The sequence below is a fragment of the Lingula anatina genome, chromosome 5, assembly GCF_051362555.1.
Source record: "Lingula anatina isolate TDL-2025a chromosome 5, LinAna3.0, whole genome shotgun sequence".
NCBI classification, from domain to species: Eukaryota; Metazoa; Brachiopoda; class Lingulata; order Lingulida; family Lingulidae; genus Lingula; species Lingula anatina.
In genome coordinates, this window is record NC_141771.1 from 16,570,940 (window position 1) to 16,591,334 (window position 20,395).

At 37.5% G+C, this 20,395-nt stretch overlaps 1 protein-coding gene across 11 annotated transcripts in view; it reads left to right on the forward strand.

The window, feature by feature from the left end:
• The window catches only part of LOC106166097 (RNA-binding motif, single-stranded-interacting protein 2), a 110,998-nt gene that overhangs the window by 531 nt on the left and 90,072 nt on the right, over positions 1-20,395 (forward strand). For 3 of the 11 annotated variants that reach the window (XM_013544517.2, XM_087013924.1, XM_013544522.2), the window contains exons 1-4: positions 24-171; positions 1,682-1,819; positions 4,202-4,357; positions 13,682-13,870. In XM_013544517.2, coding sequence (XP_013399971.2) covers positions 46-171; positions 1,682-1,819; positions 4,202-4,357; positions 13,682-13,870 — 609 coding nt within the window. In that variant the 5' untranslated portion in view covers positions 24-45. Of the gene's footprint in view, positions 1-22; positions 172-1,681; positions 1,820-4,201; positions 4,358-10,150; positions 10,227-13,681; positions 13,871-20,395 lie in introns of those variants that run through there. The other 8 variants (XM_013544519.2, XM_013544518.2, XM_013544524.2 and 5 more) reach the window with 6 other exon arrangements.

Sequence of the window (20,395 nt, forward strand, 5' to 3'; positions counted from 1 at the left end):
GTTTGAGTTAGTATGAGTGATTTATTGACGCCTGGATGTTGTGAAATGTGCATCAATCTCTGTGGCATTTTACAAAAACCCCGGAACTTTTATCGATCAGCTGACAGAGTAGAGTATTATTCAAGATGGCTGCTTGACGTCCGAATCGGCCCGATAAGACTTCAGTTGAGGGTGAAATATTCCATTTTCTCGTTTGTTGGGACATTGTTTAGCTCTAAGACATGTCAAGAACAACTGTATTGTTGTGTTTATTGATCGTAATACGTAGGGATTTGAGCTCACCTTGTAAATAAGTTATGAGATTAAAGTTGCTACAGTATTTACTGACCTCGAATTAGCGTTCAACAGGTTAGAGGTTGACCAGTGTCATATAGTTCCCTAATGCCGGTGTGACAGGAATGGTAGTCCGTTAAGAACCCTAGTCCATTCCCCCATAACTTTGTACAGGTAACATATGTCCCATATACCAACCCCTATACTCTGAATAAACCTGACCTGTACTAATCATATGGGACCCCTGACTTCCATTCCTGGGACTACCACTCCTGTCACATCGGCATGGTGATTTAAAGGATGATCCCAGCTTTGATCAGTCATAGCTGTATCTTGCACTGGGGTCTGAGTACCAGAAATATATCCAATAATACACTGGGATATTTAGTTTTAACTGGCGTGACTGCCCCTCCCCCCTTTTCCCCTGCACAGTGAACAGTGCCTAGTTATGGTGTATTATAAGTTTTCTTACTTGTTCCCAGTTGCAATTTCCTAAGTGTTGGAAACATGTAGCATTATTTTACATTTTATACTAATTTTGGATGCCATTGCTCTCTAGATATAAGTTATAGCACAAGGCACAGTGTGTTAAATAATATTACATACTCCAAGTCTGTGATAACTTATTTGTATCTATTCAGTAATCAAATATATAAGAAATGGCCCATCACCTATATTAAGTTTTAGTTCTTTCTAAATAAATAGATTGTTTTAACATAGGGCGGCAGCAAACAGTCTGTCAAAAAGGGGTGAGGTAAAGAAGTAGGAGTGTGTGGTGTGAGAAGGGGAGGGCTTTTTTTTTTTTTGTTTTAAATTTTCATGTCTTTAACAAGTTTGAATTGGCAGATTTGTAGATATAAAGTACATTACACACATTTGAAACCCCCCCCCCCCAACACACACACATGCACAGATTTCATTTTCTCTTGCATATTATAGCCATGGCTATACTAGTAAGTATATAGCCCTTGTATTCAGTCATGATTAAGAGTTGTTTTTACACCTTGACTCACTAACAATGTTTTAAAATAACAGTGGAAGACATTTCCTATCTGATGTTGTCTGTGCAAGCAATGCTAAATGCCATTCAAACATAAAGCCCTGAGAGTTATCCTGGTCCTTATGCTTGGTAACGCATATATTTTATGCAGGATTGCAGTTTGTTGGGCACCAGAACTTGTTGTAATAGGAACTCTGCACTCGTAAGTGTATGGGGTTTAAATGATAATAGTCGTAGGATGGTATTATATTATGTTTTATGTTTGCCCCCTCCCCCTCCAATCTCTGTTTCTTCAACTGATCGATTTTCAAGCCTGATTTTATGTAGAGTGTATTCTTTCTTGTTAGTGATAATTGCCAAATGTAATACAAAGGTTGTTACGGTATTAAAATACATTTTATTCTTCAGGACCCTAAGGAGGAAAACACTACAGTAACCCAACCTAAACAATCAACCCAGGAAGTAACAGAAACACAACAGGACCACACCCCTCCAACCATGAACACTGGACAGGATAACATGAAGCAGAATGGCATGAATGAGCAGGTAGGTGCAAAGAAACACGTAGCAGAATGGCATGAATGAACAGGTAGGTGCAATGAAACATTAAGTAGAATGGCATGAATGAACAGGTAGGTGCAAAGAAACATGAAGCAGAATGGCATGAATAAACAGGTAGGTGCAAAGAAACATGAAGCAGAATGGCATGAATAAACAGGTAGGTGCAAAGAAACATGAAGCAGAATGGCATGAATGAACAGGTAGGTGCAATGAAACATGAAGCAGAATGGCATGAATGAACAGGTAGATGCAAAGAAACATGAAGCAGAATGGCATGAATGAACAGGTAGGTGCAAAAAAACGTGAAGCAGAATGGCATGAATGAACAGGTAGGTGCAAAGAAACATGAAGCAGAATGGCATGAATGAACAGGTAGGTGCAATGAAACATGAAGCAGAATAGCATGAATGAACAGGTAGATGCAAAGAAACATGAAGCAGAATGGCATGAATTAACAGGTAGGTGCAAAGAAACATGAAGCAGAATGGCATGAATGAACAGGTAGGTGAAATGAAACATTAAGTAGAAAGACATGAATAAGCAGGTAGGTGCAAAGAAACATGAAAAATGAAACAGAATGGCATGAATGAGCAAGTAGGACCAATGAAACATGGTACAGAATTGTGTGAATGAGCAGGTAGGTGCAGAAATGCACGAATGACTAGGTAGGTCCAATGAAATATGAAATGTTCCAGTAGATAAAATGAAATGAAAGAGCACTCTCTCTTTCTCTCTTTCACTCTTGTCATTTAACTTTTGTTGGAAAATGACTGTGATTTGATAACATTCAGTCATATCAGTATTAATTATTAAAAGTGTTCTGTTTTATAAACAGCAATGCAACTGAAGCAGAAGCCCAATGGGAATGAATTTGCTTCTTTGTGTTTTTATAAACATCATGCAAAGTGAGACAAAACATAAACATTATATACTGGGGGATGGGGGCGGGGGTACCTCTCAGAATTTTGTTTGAAATACAAATTTTTAGGTTAATTTTTTATCAGTGACAAATAAGATTAGATATAAATGGATATTTTCTTTTCTGTATTAAAGCAACCATAGTGGATTAGGCATTTATTTGTGTCCCGTGGTCAAGTTGCAGTGGACAATGTTCTTGCAAGTGCATTTTACCTTGCAACAACAGGCAGGAGGCCTGAGGGAAATACAGAAATTTTTGTATATTTTTTCTTTCAAATCTTGACACACTAAGGCAGTGGTATTAGTGACATTGTGTTTAAGCATCTGGTACGACTTTACATGGAAATCTTTGGCAGACAAGCCAGAAACCAGTTGGCTGCTTGCCCCATGCTGAGAACACTGTTGACAAAAAAAAAAAAAAAAGGAAATCAAAACTTATTTTTTTCTGTTATCTTTACAGATACAAGTAAATTATTAGTGCTCTTAAAAAGGGATATGAATTTTGTTTCCGTGGGTGTTTGTGTGTCCTTTTGTGTGGCTGTATCTGGTAATTTCTGATATTATACATATATGTTTCATACTTTTTTTTCCCAAAATTGTCTTGTTATTTGTCTGTCAACACTGACAATGTTAGAACTCTGTGAACATGAAGAACATGACTGGGTTATAAATGAAGCTTGCTGCGGTTACTTTACCTTCCCCGATGTGTCTGCTGAATAGAAAATTGGATATTTGCATTGACAAGAGATGTGTTTGAACAAGCTTGGTTGCCCTTGACTCGCTTTCATGAAAAAAACGCTCCTGTACTTTAAAGGACAACACACAGATGCTGATCCATTCTAATGTACAAACATGACGCTTAGTGATTGGCCCTATAGCAGAGTCTGTGATACTACCGAATTACACGATTTTTGCGCACATGGAAAATAAATTTGACCATGGCTATGCAGATGAAGCTTTACTTACTGGTATTTTATTCTCCACTGATTTAGATGTGTTTGAATATTTGGAAATCGAAAAATTGGCCCAGGTAGCTTTTGCTTTTTAACAGCGAATGAGAAAGAATTTTATAAATAAAGGCAGCAGTGGTAAGAAGCTGTAATTGTTGCACTTTTGGTAATGGCTCATCTTTGCTATTGTCTTTCCTTATTGTCTTATTAAATTTGATAACTAAATGTGAAATAAAGCACATTATCTTTGTTGCCGTATCCTAAGCTTTCAACTGCAATCAATTTATCATTTTAAAAAGTATGATATTGTTAAAATTTTCAAAGAACAAAATTAACTTAAGTGGACAGGTGTAGCTTTTGGGCTTGAATAATAAGTACACTCACAACTCATGCTTCATTCAAATATAGAAAAATTAGCAATGTGTACAATATCAGTACAGTGCTGCTTTATCTGCCATGACAGTGTAATCGTGTTCATCATCGCTTGTTGTGCTTGTAGGGCTACCAAGGTGGTGGGGCAGCAATGAATAGCTATACTAACTATAAGAAGACAAACTCCCCGCGCTATATCCAGCAGCAGCAGCAGCAGCAGCCACCACAGCAGTACCAGCAACACTACGCCACACAGGGACCTGGTGGGCCTCCAGGGCAGCAGGTAATAGGACAGCAGTGAATAAATGGATGGGTTTGATTGGTTCAGAGTTGTGGCCAGAAAACTGAAAGGGGGCAATGACTGAAAGTAGAGCGGTGAATTAGGATGTATAATTTTTGGTTAAGAATCATAGCTGTATGTATGTATGTATGTATGTATTTAAAAGTAACAATGTGGATCGTTTACCAACTGTAATTTTTAAAATTGTCTCTAAAATGTCCCGTCAGAGACATTTCAAATACCGTGTTTTGACCCTAGCCAAAACATTGGTATAGTTATTATAAGGCATCAGGGCCGAGTTTGAGAGGCAGCCGTTCACTGCAGCACACAGGGACCTTGTGTGTCTTCAGGGGATCAGGTAATAGGACAGCAGTGAATACATGAATGGGTTTGGTTAGTTCAGAGTTATGGGGAGAACAGAAAATGGAACATTGCATGAAAGCGTTGTTGGATGTTGGAGTGCAATTTTTGATTAAGAATCATAGGGGAAATACTTGGGGCAGTCCTAAGGCATAAGGGCCATGTTTGGAGAGTCCTTTAATTCTTGAATTTGTTTAATTGGGTTAGATCCATTGGGTGAAAGTGAATTTTCTTGTGGTTGCATTGGTCTGGATACATTGGCAAAATGCATGGTTGGTCACCACTGGTCAAGAGGTGGTGACAGTAAATACTTGAATGTGTTTGGTTGGTTTCCATTGATAGAACTGTGGTTAGTGTCAAAGTCCTTTTTGGGTTTAAGTTGGACTGCCCCCCCCCCCCCCCCCCCCCCCCCCCCAAAAAAAAAAAAAATGAAATTTAATAAAATAATTAAATAAATACGAGCAAAAAAAAAAGGCAGGAGATGGTTAACTTTGTCATTTTTTAGCTTTCGGCTTCAGCAGTCTACATCTGTTCTATGTATATTCAACAATACGACCACTAACAAAAGTAAGGTTACACAAATTTCCAGTCTATAATTCTCAGGAAACATTCATAATGGTAGGTTATTATGCCAGCATATCTGTCATGGCACATACATAATGATTAGGACTAGCTGCCATCAGGATGCAAATATTGAAAATTCTCAGTTTGATGGCAACATGCAAGCTGTAATATTTATAAGAATTGAAATATCATGCTCATTCTCAAGTTAACTTTGGAAAAGAGCTTAAAGGAAATTTAAAATGTCTCATACATGTAAAGTGTTCAAACTGTTTTCATTTACATAGTTTTATCTGGGTTTTAAAGGTTTGTCACGATAATGAACACTCTGCTTCAATCATTGTACAGAACTTATGAGGCTTGAAGACAGAAAATTGGGGCTTGAAGACAGAAAAGTGCTCACAGAAAACCCTTTATTTATCCGATTAGTTGGAAACAGAAGCCTTCAGAAGCATTTCATTAATTTTTTATTGCACTCATATCTTGATGCGTATGGAAGAAGTGCAGCACAGCATATGCCAGTATGTATATTTACAGAACAGTACCTTGCCCTTTGTTTATTTGCAGTGTCAATATAAGTTGAGGTATATAATGGATATATATTTATATGTTGTATTATGTCTCCAGCCAGTGATCATGTAAATCAAAATTGTTTAAACCACTTGTAAGATATATTCTTTATGAATATAAATAATTAAATGAATAATAATAAAAATAATAATAATTATTATCTTAATTGATGATAATTCCATGAAACTGCCTGTTATGTGATAAGTACATATTCTAGCATGTTATTTTTCATTAAATGATTTTTTTTTTTTTTTTTTTTTTACAAAATGGCTAAAGAAAGTGGTACTCATTAAAATTTGCCATCCTCTTTTTTTAAGGCAAAAAAAGATGATTTGCTGAAACATTTCATTACTTTGTCAAAATCAAAATGTTTCTTGTAGGAGACTTTATGGAGGCCATACTTCACACACGTGCAGAGTCCGTGTATTTTCAGTGACACAGAGGGCAAAATTACTTCAAGCACCAGAAGCTCAAACAAACATAGGCTGCACACTTACTGTTTATTTTAATGCCATTTGCATAACAATGGCTCCATGTGATAAAAACAGGCATTTTAACGAATATGACTCATTACCAAAAAAATATCATTTACGTAGATTGATCCAGCTGCATGGGAACTCAAACTGATTGTTATCAGATAAAATTGCCACCTGGCAGTGAGTAGAATACGAAAAAGCTGGCGTGATTTTACAAGATCTACTACTTTGGAAACCCAAAGGAGGAGTATTTATCTGATGGCATGTACTGAGAGTCCCCGCGGAGTTGGATCGATCTGTGAAGAATGATAGTTGCATTGTGAATGGGCCCATAGACGTTTTCATTGGGAGAGGTCTCCTTATCTCGGGAGAAGATGGCTGCACCAGAATTATAATCAAACTTGCATATACGTAAAATACACACACAAACACACGCGCGCTCCATATCATACTAATTTAATACCATTTCTTTAAGTTCTTCTTCGTCTTTTTTATTTCATTTTATTTATTTATTTTTTTTTTATTTTTTGTTGAATGGATACTACATTTTTGGTTTTCCATACTTCAATAGGTGTTTATACAATTGTAGGCTCAAATATACAAAGTACATGTGCACACGCACGCACGCAACACACACACACACACACACACACACACACACACACACACACACACACACACCATATGGCAAGCAAATGCACTTTCATTGGCACACATCACAAATTATTCAACGACTGCTTACTCCATCATGCATATACACAGACCTGGCATATAAACTGTGCATACTTAATGGCATTGACTTCACAGTTGCCTCAACTGGTGTGATCAGAACAAATGTACACTGCCCCTTACTTGACATCTGTGCACGTTGTAGTCTGGTTTACACTGGCCAAAATCCATTGCGATCCATGTCTGTATATTTGTCTTCATGGAAAGCAGGTTGCTTTTGTGCTGTGTGTGTGTGCACGCACGCGCGTGTGTGTGTGTGTGTGTGAGCATGTGTATGCATGTGTGTGAATGAGAATCCATACTCGATAATGCAATCAAAGTTCAATAATTGTCTTAATTGTCTTTGTATTAAGCATGCAATTTGTCATCTGTTGTGCTCTGTGATTGATTTATAACTTACTTCTCTGTACGAAGCAATGCAACCCATTTGCTTCCTTGCGATTGACACACAATCTGGTCTAAAACACACCTGGTTCACTTGCACTGCACCATAAGAAGCAGTGTAAACGGGACAAATTTGCACCTGGTTAATCTTTGACTTCTGTGGTCCTAATCCTCCCAGCACACATACAGCAGTCTGTGAGAGAGCATAATATAATAGGGAGATAGCAAGACACTCGAGACCCCTCTCGACTCTCCTAAATATTTCAGGTAAACGTCCCAATGTTGATTGTTGACAAGTGCGTAAGGAGAGGTCGATGTTTGATGTGCGGTCTTATCACTTTAAAATCGGGGAGTTTTGGCTACGGACCTCTGCTTGTTTTGTTGGGTTAAAACTTGCTGGACTGATCGGAATATTAGAGGAATGCTGGTATACTGCTTCTTTGACCGTTTGAAGTGAACCTTTCAACCAGCACTACTGTTTTTGACAGCTTAAAAAGAATATATTATTTTGTTTTATTTATTTTTTTTTACAAGAGATTAGCAGTTATTTCATGAGCTGTGCTCAAACGAATGAAGAGGAGTGCCTGATTTGAGCTTTATTTGTAAAGCAGTATTAGTATTGCTGACCATTTGTTGCTTACTGGACTAAGCGAAGTTAAAAGTATTAAAAATTACTGGTTTAAGAGGAGAACTGTAGCTGTCTTGACCATCACCAGCTGGTCAGAACATTTGAATGCTCCAGATGGACGGCCAAGGATATCACAGTGTTGTACCTCATGTCTTCACACCCTATCTGGTAGGACGGTGGATTTAGGTTATGGTAATTATTCACAGCGTTCAAACAACTCCGCTAAAAAATGGGTTTGAATATGTCTGTTAGTTGCAAAAAAAAAAAAAAAAACCTTTTGAATCTGCCTGTAGGTTGCAAAAAAAAAAAAGACTTTAGTTTTGAATTTGTCTGTTGGTTACATAAAAAAAACATTTTAACAACAACATCTCATGTGATGATATAACTTTTTTTGTTAGCTATCAGCATTGGTTTTTGGATGTACAGGTTGTCAGTTTTGTTTGAATTTTGTGAATAATTACTGTAGTGGAGCAGCATCTCACACTATTAATCCTACTATGGAGTAGGAACAGAGTTTTGGTTCACATGATCACCATTTTTTTTCAACAGAATATCATACTAGTTGATAAGAAGGACATTCCACTAATTGATGCCTGCTATCAAATTACTATCAAAACTTCATAAACTAGAGTCATGCTTGCCTACATTGAGGCCATTCAGAATGAGAAGAGCCGAGTACTAGCTAGGCCACAAACTAAATATGGCGGACCTACATGAAAGGAAGATCGGTTAATCCTGTAATGGTCTCTCCGCCTCTCATACGGCTCCCCAAGTATCATCCCTCGCCTGAGTCGAGATTTAATTACTGTGCCCCTGCAGGTCGTGGCCTAGCTAGCACTCTGCTCTTCTCATTCTGAGTGGCCTGAATGAAGTGATGATCCATTTTATACATAGCATCAATATTTTATTTACATAACTGACATAAGCTTATAGATAGTATTTCAAAGAGCATAGAAACACTTGCTTATCATGGTTAATAATTATGATCCTGTGAATAATTTACCAAGCTTTCTGGGAAACACCAGCTTTAGCATGCTAACTTGTATGTGATATTTGTCAGGACTGCCATTGATATGATGCAGTTTTCTTTCAATGTGGTGGATTTGAGTGATGTTTAGTCTGTTATACTCAAAGGTGCTTTTGTTGAAGTTGTCTGTGATGTATTTGTTGCTATGTGCTTTTATGTCTATGCATGTGTGCGTGTCTGCATATGTTTATGTGTGTTTGTATGGCCCCATTCAGAATAGATGTTCCGCTGACTAAATATGGCCGACCGCTTTTCAAAAGGGATGCCACTGATTCTCGACGATCTCCCTGCCTTCACAGGCGCTGTCACTGCAGGGGCCTAGCAATTAAATCTGGGAGCCAAATTTTAATATGTTTAATGATGCATGTGGAGGCAGAGAGACCGTCAGGAATCAGCAGCATCTCTTTTGAAGTGTGGTCGGCCATATTTAGTCTGCAGATCAGTTAGTACTCGGATCATCTATTTTAAATGGGACCTATGTGTACCAACCCTGTGTCTGCATTTGTGGGTTTGCATGAGTACATCTGTATGCTTGTGTTTTAACTGGGTGTGTCTATATGTGTGTTTTGATCAAAATTGTTTATAAGATAAATTTATGTACATGCCACCTGGGCATGTTTTTTGGTGTATATGTGCACACGAACATGTGTATTTGTATATGTGTACATGAACATGTGTATTTATACTGTACATGTGGATATATTGAAAAATCTTTCACAAAATAATAATTTAGCTTGATTGCATATATATGTACATACAGTCAAGATATGTGTTGAAACATGGAAAAATTGACCAATGTAAAATGTGCTTCAATTGTTAGGTAGCATTCTTAACGAAGACGGATGTCTGGACTTCTTAACTCTTTTGGTGTCGTGTGTCCTCATATAAATCCTAAAAAATTTAGGGAAAATGGGGTTAAAATGGTGATCATTAGAGAATGAGTATAATGCTTATTCTTTATCGTGAGGAAAAACAACCTTGTTATCCATCCCATTATCTTATCTGTCAACAAAGTCACCTGTAGGACTTTGACATCCTTGGACCCGGATATAGAAATTATCCCATATTTTGGGTCACCTTTGCATAGTCTTTGTTCACTTGTCTGACATATGAATGTGTAGAGTAAGTCTGAGAAAGGTAAGATAAGATATACAAAACCTCATGTTTATTTTAGTTATATATATTATATATTTATTAATTAACTTGGTACAGGTACATTTTGAAGTGACTGCTGATAACATTCTATAACTATGATATCATACTAAAACTTCAGTTACAGTTTCAAACATTTTAAAAAAAATTAGGTTAACCATTTTGACAGTTTCAAGTACTACATGTTATCTGGCTGGTAGCCAGATTTTTTCCTCTTAGGGCTCATTTCCACTGACACTTAACAATTTTGGAGGACTTTTGCTGAATGCAATCAGTTTAACGGATTAATCTGCCTCCCCTTGTTTCCCATGTGCTCCAGTAATCATCAGCTTTTCTGTATACTACTCAATGAAAGGGGGGGGGGGGGTGATAACACCATGCTGCTTTCGTGGAATTTCACTGACTTTGAGTGGGACAGCAGATAGATTAGATCGCCTCCCAGTGGTGATCTAATCGTAACACCACCAAGGCAACATATCTGGACGGAAAAGGCCTCTTAAATAGTGCAATCCCCCTTGCACTCAGATAATGCATTGTTTCTATCTGAGATATGAGTAAACACCAGGACCTGGGATTTCTCTGTATTCATTTATTCATTTCACCTGTTGACAGGAATGTCATTTCATGACAACTCAGAGTGTTAGCCAGGGAGGCTGAGTGTGACATTTTCAGCATTATGTATTCCGAAGCACTTGTGTTAAGTAAGTTCTGCACAGCTAGCATTAGTGGTGCATGCTGGGTTTGCTACAGGTAACAGTACTCATTATATACTTGGAACTGTCGGAGACAGTAGCATAGGAAAAATAAGTAATAATTATCTGTCTGTCTGTTTGTCCATTTTTTGCCCGTCCGTCTGCTCACTCATTTATCCTTCCAGCCATCCATCCAGTGAGGTCATTGATCTATCTATCTGTGTGAAGTAAGAGTTATGGAATTGTATCTGAAAGAATAGGTACTGAAAATAATCTCTCTTCTCTTCACTTTATCTCCATTTCAAATCCCTGCTAGCAGACTAAAACACTGCAACTGTGAAAGTGACTTTGTGACCCCCCACCCCCCAGGACTGTCATATGACATACAGGTCATACAGTAGTTATGTAGGTCAGGTAAACGATACACTGTATGGAATGGAAAAGGTAAACAGAATGTACTTTTTGGTTAATCTTTTATGAGTTTGAATGAAGTCAATCTTGGTTTGATGAACAAGGAAGTTTAATGCTCTGCCACACCTGGCGCTAAGGTGTACATATGAGTATCCTATGTGACATAGATTACTTTTTACACAACATTGAGTGTAAAAAATCACCCTGTTTCCAGCATGTTAAAATGAAGATGTAAGAAATGTATGAAATTGTTTTTGAACCTTTTATCTCCTTCTTGGCATGGGAACCTTCACCAACATTTACCTGCACACTCGATGTAAGATGTAGGATGTAAGTATAACAAACCCCTTTGCATTTGTCTGCATACAGGATTTTTTTTCTTTTTTTTCTTTTTTTTTAGTACGGTACCGTACGCTAGACGTGACAGTGCCCTTGTGTGTCAAGAGACAAGAGAGAGAGAGAGAAAGAGTGAGAGATTTTTGATATCTTGGGATTATGGTTTTTGTTGAGACTGAAATTTTTGGTTAAAATATTGGTCCATGAGGGGTTGTTGAATTATTGGGATGCTTGAGTTTTAAGAGGTATGGGTTCAGATGGTGTGGTGACATTCAGGTGCCTTGGAACTTGAGTTGGTGAAAAATATATTTCATCGATAACATACTTGTAAGGTAAAGTGTGGCCAACATGCCCACTGCATGTTTATGTTTTTGGAGTACACATGATTTTACATTATGTGTAATCTGTTTTGGCATGATAACTAAAAGGTGTATGCATTTTAATCATTATCATAACTCCAGCCCTACAATATTATTTGTTTCCAGAGAAAATAAACACAGTAAATCACCACTGCCACATGTCAAAATAAAATATGCGCATGTTAGTCCTGTAGATATATATAACATAATATAGTATATGCACCTTGTATACATTATATATCAGGGAGAGTGGTTGTATGTTAGTAGACAGTGATACAGCAGAGTAAGATGACATTATGTTGCTGAGATGTCGCCGCAAGACATCAAGGCCCCCTTTCCTGCTAGTCATGACATGCTGTTAATGTGAGGTTTAGATTGTGGCAAGATGATGGATCAGTGTGGTGTTTGATTTATTATATTTATAATACTGGAGAGAGAGCAATTAAAGAAAGGTGAGAGAGAGAGAGAGAGAGAGAGAGAGAGAGAGAGAGAGAGAGAGAGCATTGTGTGTGTGTGTGTAAGAGAGAGAGAGAGAGAGAGCAAAAGAGGGAGGGATGGTGTTTGTGCTTTTGTGTGTCCCTTTGTGTGTGTGTGTCTGTGCACGCATGAGATGGAGGGAGAGAGAGCGTTTAATGAAAGGCTTGTTGCTTATAGTTCCAAGTTCAAGTTCAAATAGTTTTAAGTGACATATTCAAAAGCAGTTCAGAGATAATGTATACTCTGACAGTAACCATAACTGGGGTGGCGCAATCAATTTATTTCATTTAGCCAAATTACTACTTTTTCATCGCTTTTTTGTCCAAATGGTTTAAATTTGACTAAAATCGGTCAAATCAACCCTATTTTGTTTAGCCAAAGTCGGCCAGTTTTAGCATTTGGCTAAATTGGCGAGTGTTAGCGTTGCCCCAGCATAATTTTAACCCAGATGGGCTTACAAGACACTTACTTTAGTATGTATTTTGATAGAAGGGGTGCCAGAATTATAGTTTTGTCTAATAGTAAATGTTTAAAAAAAATAAACTTAGCTGAATACCTTATTGCTTCTCTAGACATAATATCAATGAGTTTCTTATCAGAGCTTATACATGTGAACTTGTGCATAGTTAAGTGCTATACATTTGTTAAAGTGTTGTCTTCCCAATGAATGAAAAGGGAAATTAAAAAAAAGAAATTTATTTCTCAAAATGTAGAACGAGTATTTTTTGCCACTTTATTTATCAATGCTGTACATGAGGAGTGCCTTATTGAAAACAACATTTTGTTTCATGAGATGTCCAGCTTGTAAAGATATGCTGTAATTTGTGTCCCAGTATTCAGTTTTCGAATTGTTGTCATATCTTGACCCCTAAAAAATATCAAAGCCAAAGGATTTTCAGTATTGTTCAATCTATTTATTTCTTATCTTTATTTCAATACCCAATATGTGTGTGTGACGGAGGGGTTTTTTACACACTGGTGTGGGTGCACTGGCAGATTAGGACATGCGTTTACACAACCTGTTGCACATATCTAGTCGTCATAAGTTTCTTCCCACTAGCCACTGTACCACCTACGATCTATTTCACATATTAATTCAAGCCCACTCAGCCTTTAAAACATTCACATTGAACAAAATTATAATTTTATGTTTATGTACTTTCAGCCGACAAGACAACCCTATCCCAAGAGAAACATGTCTCCAGCAGGAGTGCCACCAGGTGGCGCTGGTTACCAGCAATGGCAGCCTGCAGGGTATCAGTATCGCGGCAGTCCACGCTTTTCCTCGCCCGTCAACCCGGCCGCCTACGGTAGCTACAATGCCCAGACTTATGGAGCCGAGTATGATAGAGATGTGAGTTTGAAGAAAGTTTTTTTAATTTTTTTTTTCTAAATATTTCTGTCTTGTTATAGTGTGTATGTTCATGTCATGTGTATGATTGGGAGGGTGGTTGTTCACGTGTGGAATTGAAACTGATGTTTTTACAGATATTTGTTTGGTTTTTTCTGTATTTCACTTTTTTTTTCTGTATGTTGAAGCATTTGCTTATATTTCATATCGTACTAATGTGTCAGAGCCTTGATTGGAATATATCTGTATATATGCCCTTCATGTGAATGCACACACACATACACGCCATTTTTGAAAGGTTACACAAGCTACACAGGTGTCACATTTGGATTAAAAGATATCAATCACATTAACAGTTGGATCTCATTATTTTTCCTACTCCTCAGGTTCCCCTTTCAGAATACTGCTCAATATATTCATTGCCTCATTATTACTATGCATGGAAAACTGATATCACATTTATCATGCATGCAATAGACTTGTGATCAAGCAGTTTGGAAAATGCCTTTTTTTTAGGATTTCTGTCATTTTTTTTTTTTTTTCATTGTATACACTGATGTGATATTTAAAATGCTTATACTGGTAGTTGTACAGCCTATGTTCATGAAAAGATAGTTCCAGTTTTTGTTCGAGTTTTCCCTTTATGTACATGATAATTATGCACAGGTTTCAAACACCACTTTTTTGTTGCATTTTTATTTTAAAATTTATTTGAAATTTACAGATTTATTTTCTCTCAAAAAACATACTCAACAATTAAACACATGCCATTTTCAGAACAATTGAATAGTGTTTGTGAAGAATAACTAGCAAAATACAACAACTTTGATTTTAGAAGTTAAATTTTATCAGTTATGTTCGAATTTGTTGGTAAATTACCACATGTTGTATGTGTGACAGCTCATTTTACAATTCTGCCCCGTGTCATATCCCGGCATGATGCAGGTACGTTTTCCTTTAACTGGAGAGCTTTCTAGGAAATTATTTATTTTTTCCTCCAGGCCAGGTTGGATGCATCACAACATTAGCACGTGAACATTTGTGTTATATCATTCCCTGTGAAATTGTATAGCTTTGGGACATTGCATTAACACTGCACAGGTTTTGATGGACATGCACAGATGATCTAGTGACGAAAATCAATGAAATTAATGTGAACCTTCCTTTATACAAAATGATGACATTTTTCATAATGCCCACATAATGCTATTCATTGAATAATTCAACTGACGTGGTTTTATATGAGTAAACAAAGTCAAGTAGAACAAACAGCCAATTCACAGCAGAGGAATATAAAAGGATGTCCTTGGATGATTCCTCTGTCCGTGACATCTTGATGACCCTTATGACCAGCTGTGAACAGTGTCACAACCAGCCTTGACCGCTGCAGCTGTGACAGTCCGTGACATGGCTGTTAATACAGATGGTCTGCATTGCAATTACCTGGTGATTTTTTAAAAAAATTATTTATTTATTTATTTATTTTTTGCATCCTGAATTTTGAAACTGTTTAAATTAATTAGGTCTCTTTATATTAAGACTTTACAATGTGGCCTTATAACAGAAGGGTTTTAAAAACCAGATTTAGTTGTTTATTTATTTATTTATTTAATTTTTAATTTTTTATTTTATCCTGAGTTTCATACTTATTTAATTAACAAATCTGTGGTTCACATTGAATAAAGAGAATTAGTTTCACACTCTAGACGTTGAGAGGTTTGTTAAACTCATTTTTGTTTTGAAAACAGATATTTATCCATAGTTGCATTTTTCTTTACAAGTGATCTTATACATTTGGGGAAAATGTGATGCCCACATTGCCCTCAACAGTCACAATCAGGATAGGTAATCCATGTTTTCATGATTGTCTTCACAGTTGAGCTGAGATTGTGCTTTATCTCACCCAACACAATTCCTATTATTCCACTTCATGTCTGCCTTCTCAGTGGGGAGCTCTCTGCATTCTGGGTTAGCAGTGAACCATGAAGGAAACTCGTCACCTTATTTCTTATTCTGTGTTGGAAACGTGGTTTGCCCTGAATTTTATCATGTTTGATCTTTAAGTGTGGCTGCGTGAACATGCACACGTGAGCATGTCTGTCTGCTCATGTGTGTGTGTGCTTATGTGTGTGGGGGGGTGCGTGTGTGCGCATGTGTGTGTGCGCATGTGTGTGTGTTTGTGTTGGGGGGGCATTAACATGTTTGATCAGGAAAGAGAAGCATCGATTATAAAGATGAACAGAGGAAATATTAATTATAAATCTTAATCCTCTGAGAGGGAATATCATGTATGTTTTACAAAGATTTTCTGGCAGATACTTGGGTAAAATTACATGGTGCACAGACGTGTTCACAGAGTGGTTGTTCTCTCAAAATAACATGTAATTAATTGAATGTTTGCTTAATTAAACACTACAGAGACAGGTGTGGTAAACCCATATCTTATCCCTCTTTGAACTCGTATGAATCTGTGAACAAGGCTGATAAACTGTAAGATAAATGTTTAAAAAAAAAGACGGAGAAAGTTCCATGTTTGAGGTTTCTGGTTTAGAGTGAGAAAGCCACATAGAGGAAACCAAATGAAATGTGACAAGAGAGATACAGAGAGTGGAAAAAAAGGAAAGAATAGTTCAAGGAAAGATAAAACATTGAACAAATTATAGGAAGGTTTATTTAAGAGGTGGTGGACTTATATCTACACTTTGAGCTATCTAATCTCTTTTCTCTAATGCACTTGGGGATGGAATGAACTGTTGTAACACACTGGAATACATAAACTAGTTTAAGAGAAATTCTTTAAGCCAGGGCGTCCAGAATGCAAATAGAGTTACTGAAGACATTGAATGATATTGACTCTGAAATTAGAAGGTGCCAGAACTGAATTGCAAAAAAAAAGAGAGGTAAATAAATAGGTAACAAGAAATACAATATCCACTGTAACATGTCTTCGGGGCGTTCAGTTACAGTTGCAAGCATTTAGTTGCATAAATGAAGGTCGTTAGAATGAAGAGGAAAAGATGACTTTGAAAAAAGGTTATCTGGTTAAATTGAGGAAAACAAATGAGGTTGTCAAAAATAGGAGACTCACAAAAAAAAAAAAAAAGATGGGAAGGAATCCAGGTGAATTAACAAACAAAGGTTCCACAGGGGGGAGGAAATTAGCCAAAAAGGGGGGGGGGCTAGCATGCCAACAGAAAATAACTGGATAAGACTATCATATTTTTAGCCACATTTTCTTAAGCAAAGGTAATTTGTTTTTGTACCTAATTTATCGCTGAGTGGATGACCAGGTTCCCTCTTTTGTATCCTCCTGAGGCTCAAATGTGGATTACTCACTGCCAAAAACCTATTTTGAGCCCCTTCCAACAGAGTCTGTGAACAAAGTGTTGATTCAGTTATGTTTTTGGATTGGTACAAGTTACCCCCCTTAACCCCAAGACACTTAATTTCAAGGCAAATTATGGTCTATTAAAGCCGCAAATTGAAAGTAAACCAAGTGGGAACACATTAGCCAAGAGAGCCGGAGTTCTGTTCAAGAGGCTCCTTGTGTTCACCTCTTCTGTATTACATATTAAAAGAAGCAGTGCATAGAGAAGTTGGCTTATTTCTGGATACTCTGGTGCACTGTGGTATCCAGTGTATAGCAGAGAGAGAGGTGAACACAGGTTAGTACTGGTACTGTGTGTGTGTTAAGGGAGAGAAGGAAGGAGGGAGAAAGAAAGAGTGTGTGAGAGAAAGAAAAAAGGAGAGAGAGAGAGAGAGAGAGAGAGAGAGAGAGTGTGTGTGAGAGAGACAGAGAGAGAGTGTTTGTGTGTGTGAGAGAGAGAGAGAGAACGAAAGGGGCACAAAAAGGAGAGACAGTATGTTTGTGTGTGTGAGAAAGGAAATGTGTGTGAGCGCGCGCGCGTGTGTGAGAGAGAGAGAACCAATGATAATCAGACTGTTGATTCATAATATATGTTAATTTGCACAGCAAACTCCATGTTTAAAAAAAAAACTGAACTTTCATCTTAAGTCATAGATTATTAACAGCCAAACAATAGAAAAAAACATGAGGCGCTCTTATCTTGAATTTTCGACAGCCAGCCAAGCTGAGACATGCCGTGTCTCCTGCATTGTGTTAACACGGAGATCCCACCTGATGGGAGGAGTGCACAGAAGGAACAATAGCATGGATATATAATAATTTGGTAGTTTGCCACTGGTTGCTTGTAGTATAGAGATAACTGTGGTTTCAAATGGCTGCTGGCATTACATTCTGCAGAAAATAGGGCCAGCCAGAGTCGTAGATCTCCAAACGCCTTGATATGTTGTGAAAAATTTCATTGAACTGAATCATACAGCCCGAAGACTGTAGATTGAAGATTTTAGAAATCTTGAATAAAGGGTGGGAAGAATTTGCAGAATGCATATATCTAGAACTAGATCTTTTTTAAACATTCAGATATCTTTTTAATTCATTGCTTTTCTTTGGTTGTCTGGTATCAGGGTTTTTTTTTTATCCCCCATTGTAAGAAATGAAAATGACTCAAAGGTAAGATTTCTTAAATAAATTGCAGCAACATGTTGATAATTTTAGAATGTGTGGTTATCCCAGTTTAAACATAGTCATGCATGCCCATGCCTGCATGTGTGCAGGCATGCTCACACACATACACTCAGTTTCCTCAGAGATGATTATAATCCAGTTGACTCTGTGTAAACTCCCACTATATAGGATCCAGTTAAGTTTGTGTAACCCCCCCCCCCCCCGCCACATATGATCCAGTTGACTCTGTGTAAACTCCCACTATATATAATCCAATTGAATCTGTGTAAATTACTACTTTATATGATCCAGTTGACTGTTTGTAAACCCCCACTAGGTGTGATCCAGTTGACTCTGTGTAAACTCCTTAGGCCCACAGCCAGCAATATCAATACAGGGTTCTTTTTTCTGGAAAAGTGGACCTTTTACCATGAAACCTTTATGTACCTAGCTAAAATTTTATTCCGAGGGTACCTTTTCCCATCAAAAAGGGGAGTTCTTTCGATCTCCCCTGGCTACGGGCCAGCTCCCACACTGTACGATCCAGTTGACTCTGTGTAAACTCCCACAAGGCAATATGCTGGGGTAAATTTGCATCACTCTGGTCAACATAAATCAGAAGAAATGAACGTAATATGAATGGTAATGGGACAGTTGTGAGTGTAGATTTTTCAACTCTGCACCATATCATGGCCAAAGCTGCCATAAATATTCTGGAAAATCTGTTGGTTCATTCAGAGAAATAGTCGAGTTTATTTCGAGTAAGGTTGTAAAGGGCAAGTTGTTTGATATTGCCGGCAAATGTTGTGCCAGCTTAGCACTATATATCGAGCAAAAGAAATTGGGTGTATTTTTTCAAGTTACGTTTTTTGTTTCTAATTTTAAAACTCTTGAAGTTTTAGAATGGTGAGTTGGAATCAGAGTTTTTTCTGCCGGGGGGGGGGGGGGGGGGGCATATCCAAAAATGGTAATTCTTAATATGATATGAAGTTAAGAATAAGTTGAATGTATTTGATTTTTAATAGAATCTGTTGAAAACCAGTGGCTGTTGTTCAGTGAAAAGGTAATATGGGGGTGTATTTTCTAGTGACTATTTTTGGATTTCTGTCTTCACCTGTGCATTCTATAGTTTGATTGGCAAATACATTTGGGCAAAAATTCATAAAATGGTGTACAACTAATACATTTGGTAATATTCGGAAGGTGCTTATGGTGCAGTTTTGCCTGTAAATAGTCAGGGCAGGATAGGGGTGTTTGATAAGGTTATATCTAAAGTTATATGTTACTGAGTGATGGTTTCATATGTGAGCAAGGTGTGCTACTGAATTATTTATGGTGCACTATATATATATATATGTGTGTAATGGTCACTTTAGATGCTCGTGTGGATAATTTATGCCCTTAGGCTAGTTAATTTTGCCTTAAAGGCTAAGTGAATATCCAGCTAAATCTAAGCATATCCTGCCCCTCCCTCTCTCTCTCTCTCTCTCACTATCTCTCTCTCGCTCTCTCTCTCAATATTAGATACAAGCATATGTAGGAAGGAATGCCTCAGAGTAAAAAAAAAAAGAGTAGGTGAAAGGTCACATTTTTCATAATCCATAACCAAATCAGAATAGAAACATCCAGCTTAGGGAATTTGGATAAGGATGATTTTTTTATCAATACATAAGCCTCCTATCCACTGCAGCCAAAGGATCCCTTAGCATGTGGCCCTGGTCATGAATAAATAATAACTTCATACCCAGCCTGGCCTGCTTGGCATTTGTACTCAGCCACTTGTGCAAATATACAGCTCCGAGTTCATATGCTGTGTTTACTATGGCGTGGAAGCTAGCTGGTTCTGCTTTCTGCCCCCTAGATCTGGCTGTTATAAAGTAAATGCATGTAAAGAGAAGTCTTAAGTGAATGTGTGAGAGAGAGAGAGAGTGTGTGTGCGTGTGAGCTGAATGGTGTGGAATCTCGGGGTGTGGAACGTGTGCACGGTCTAACGATTTCAC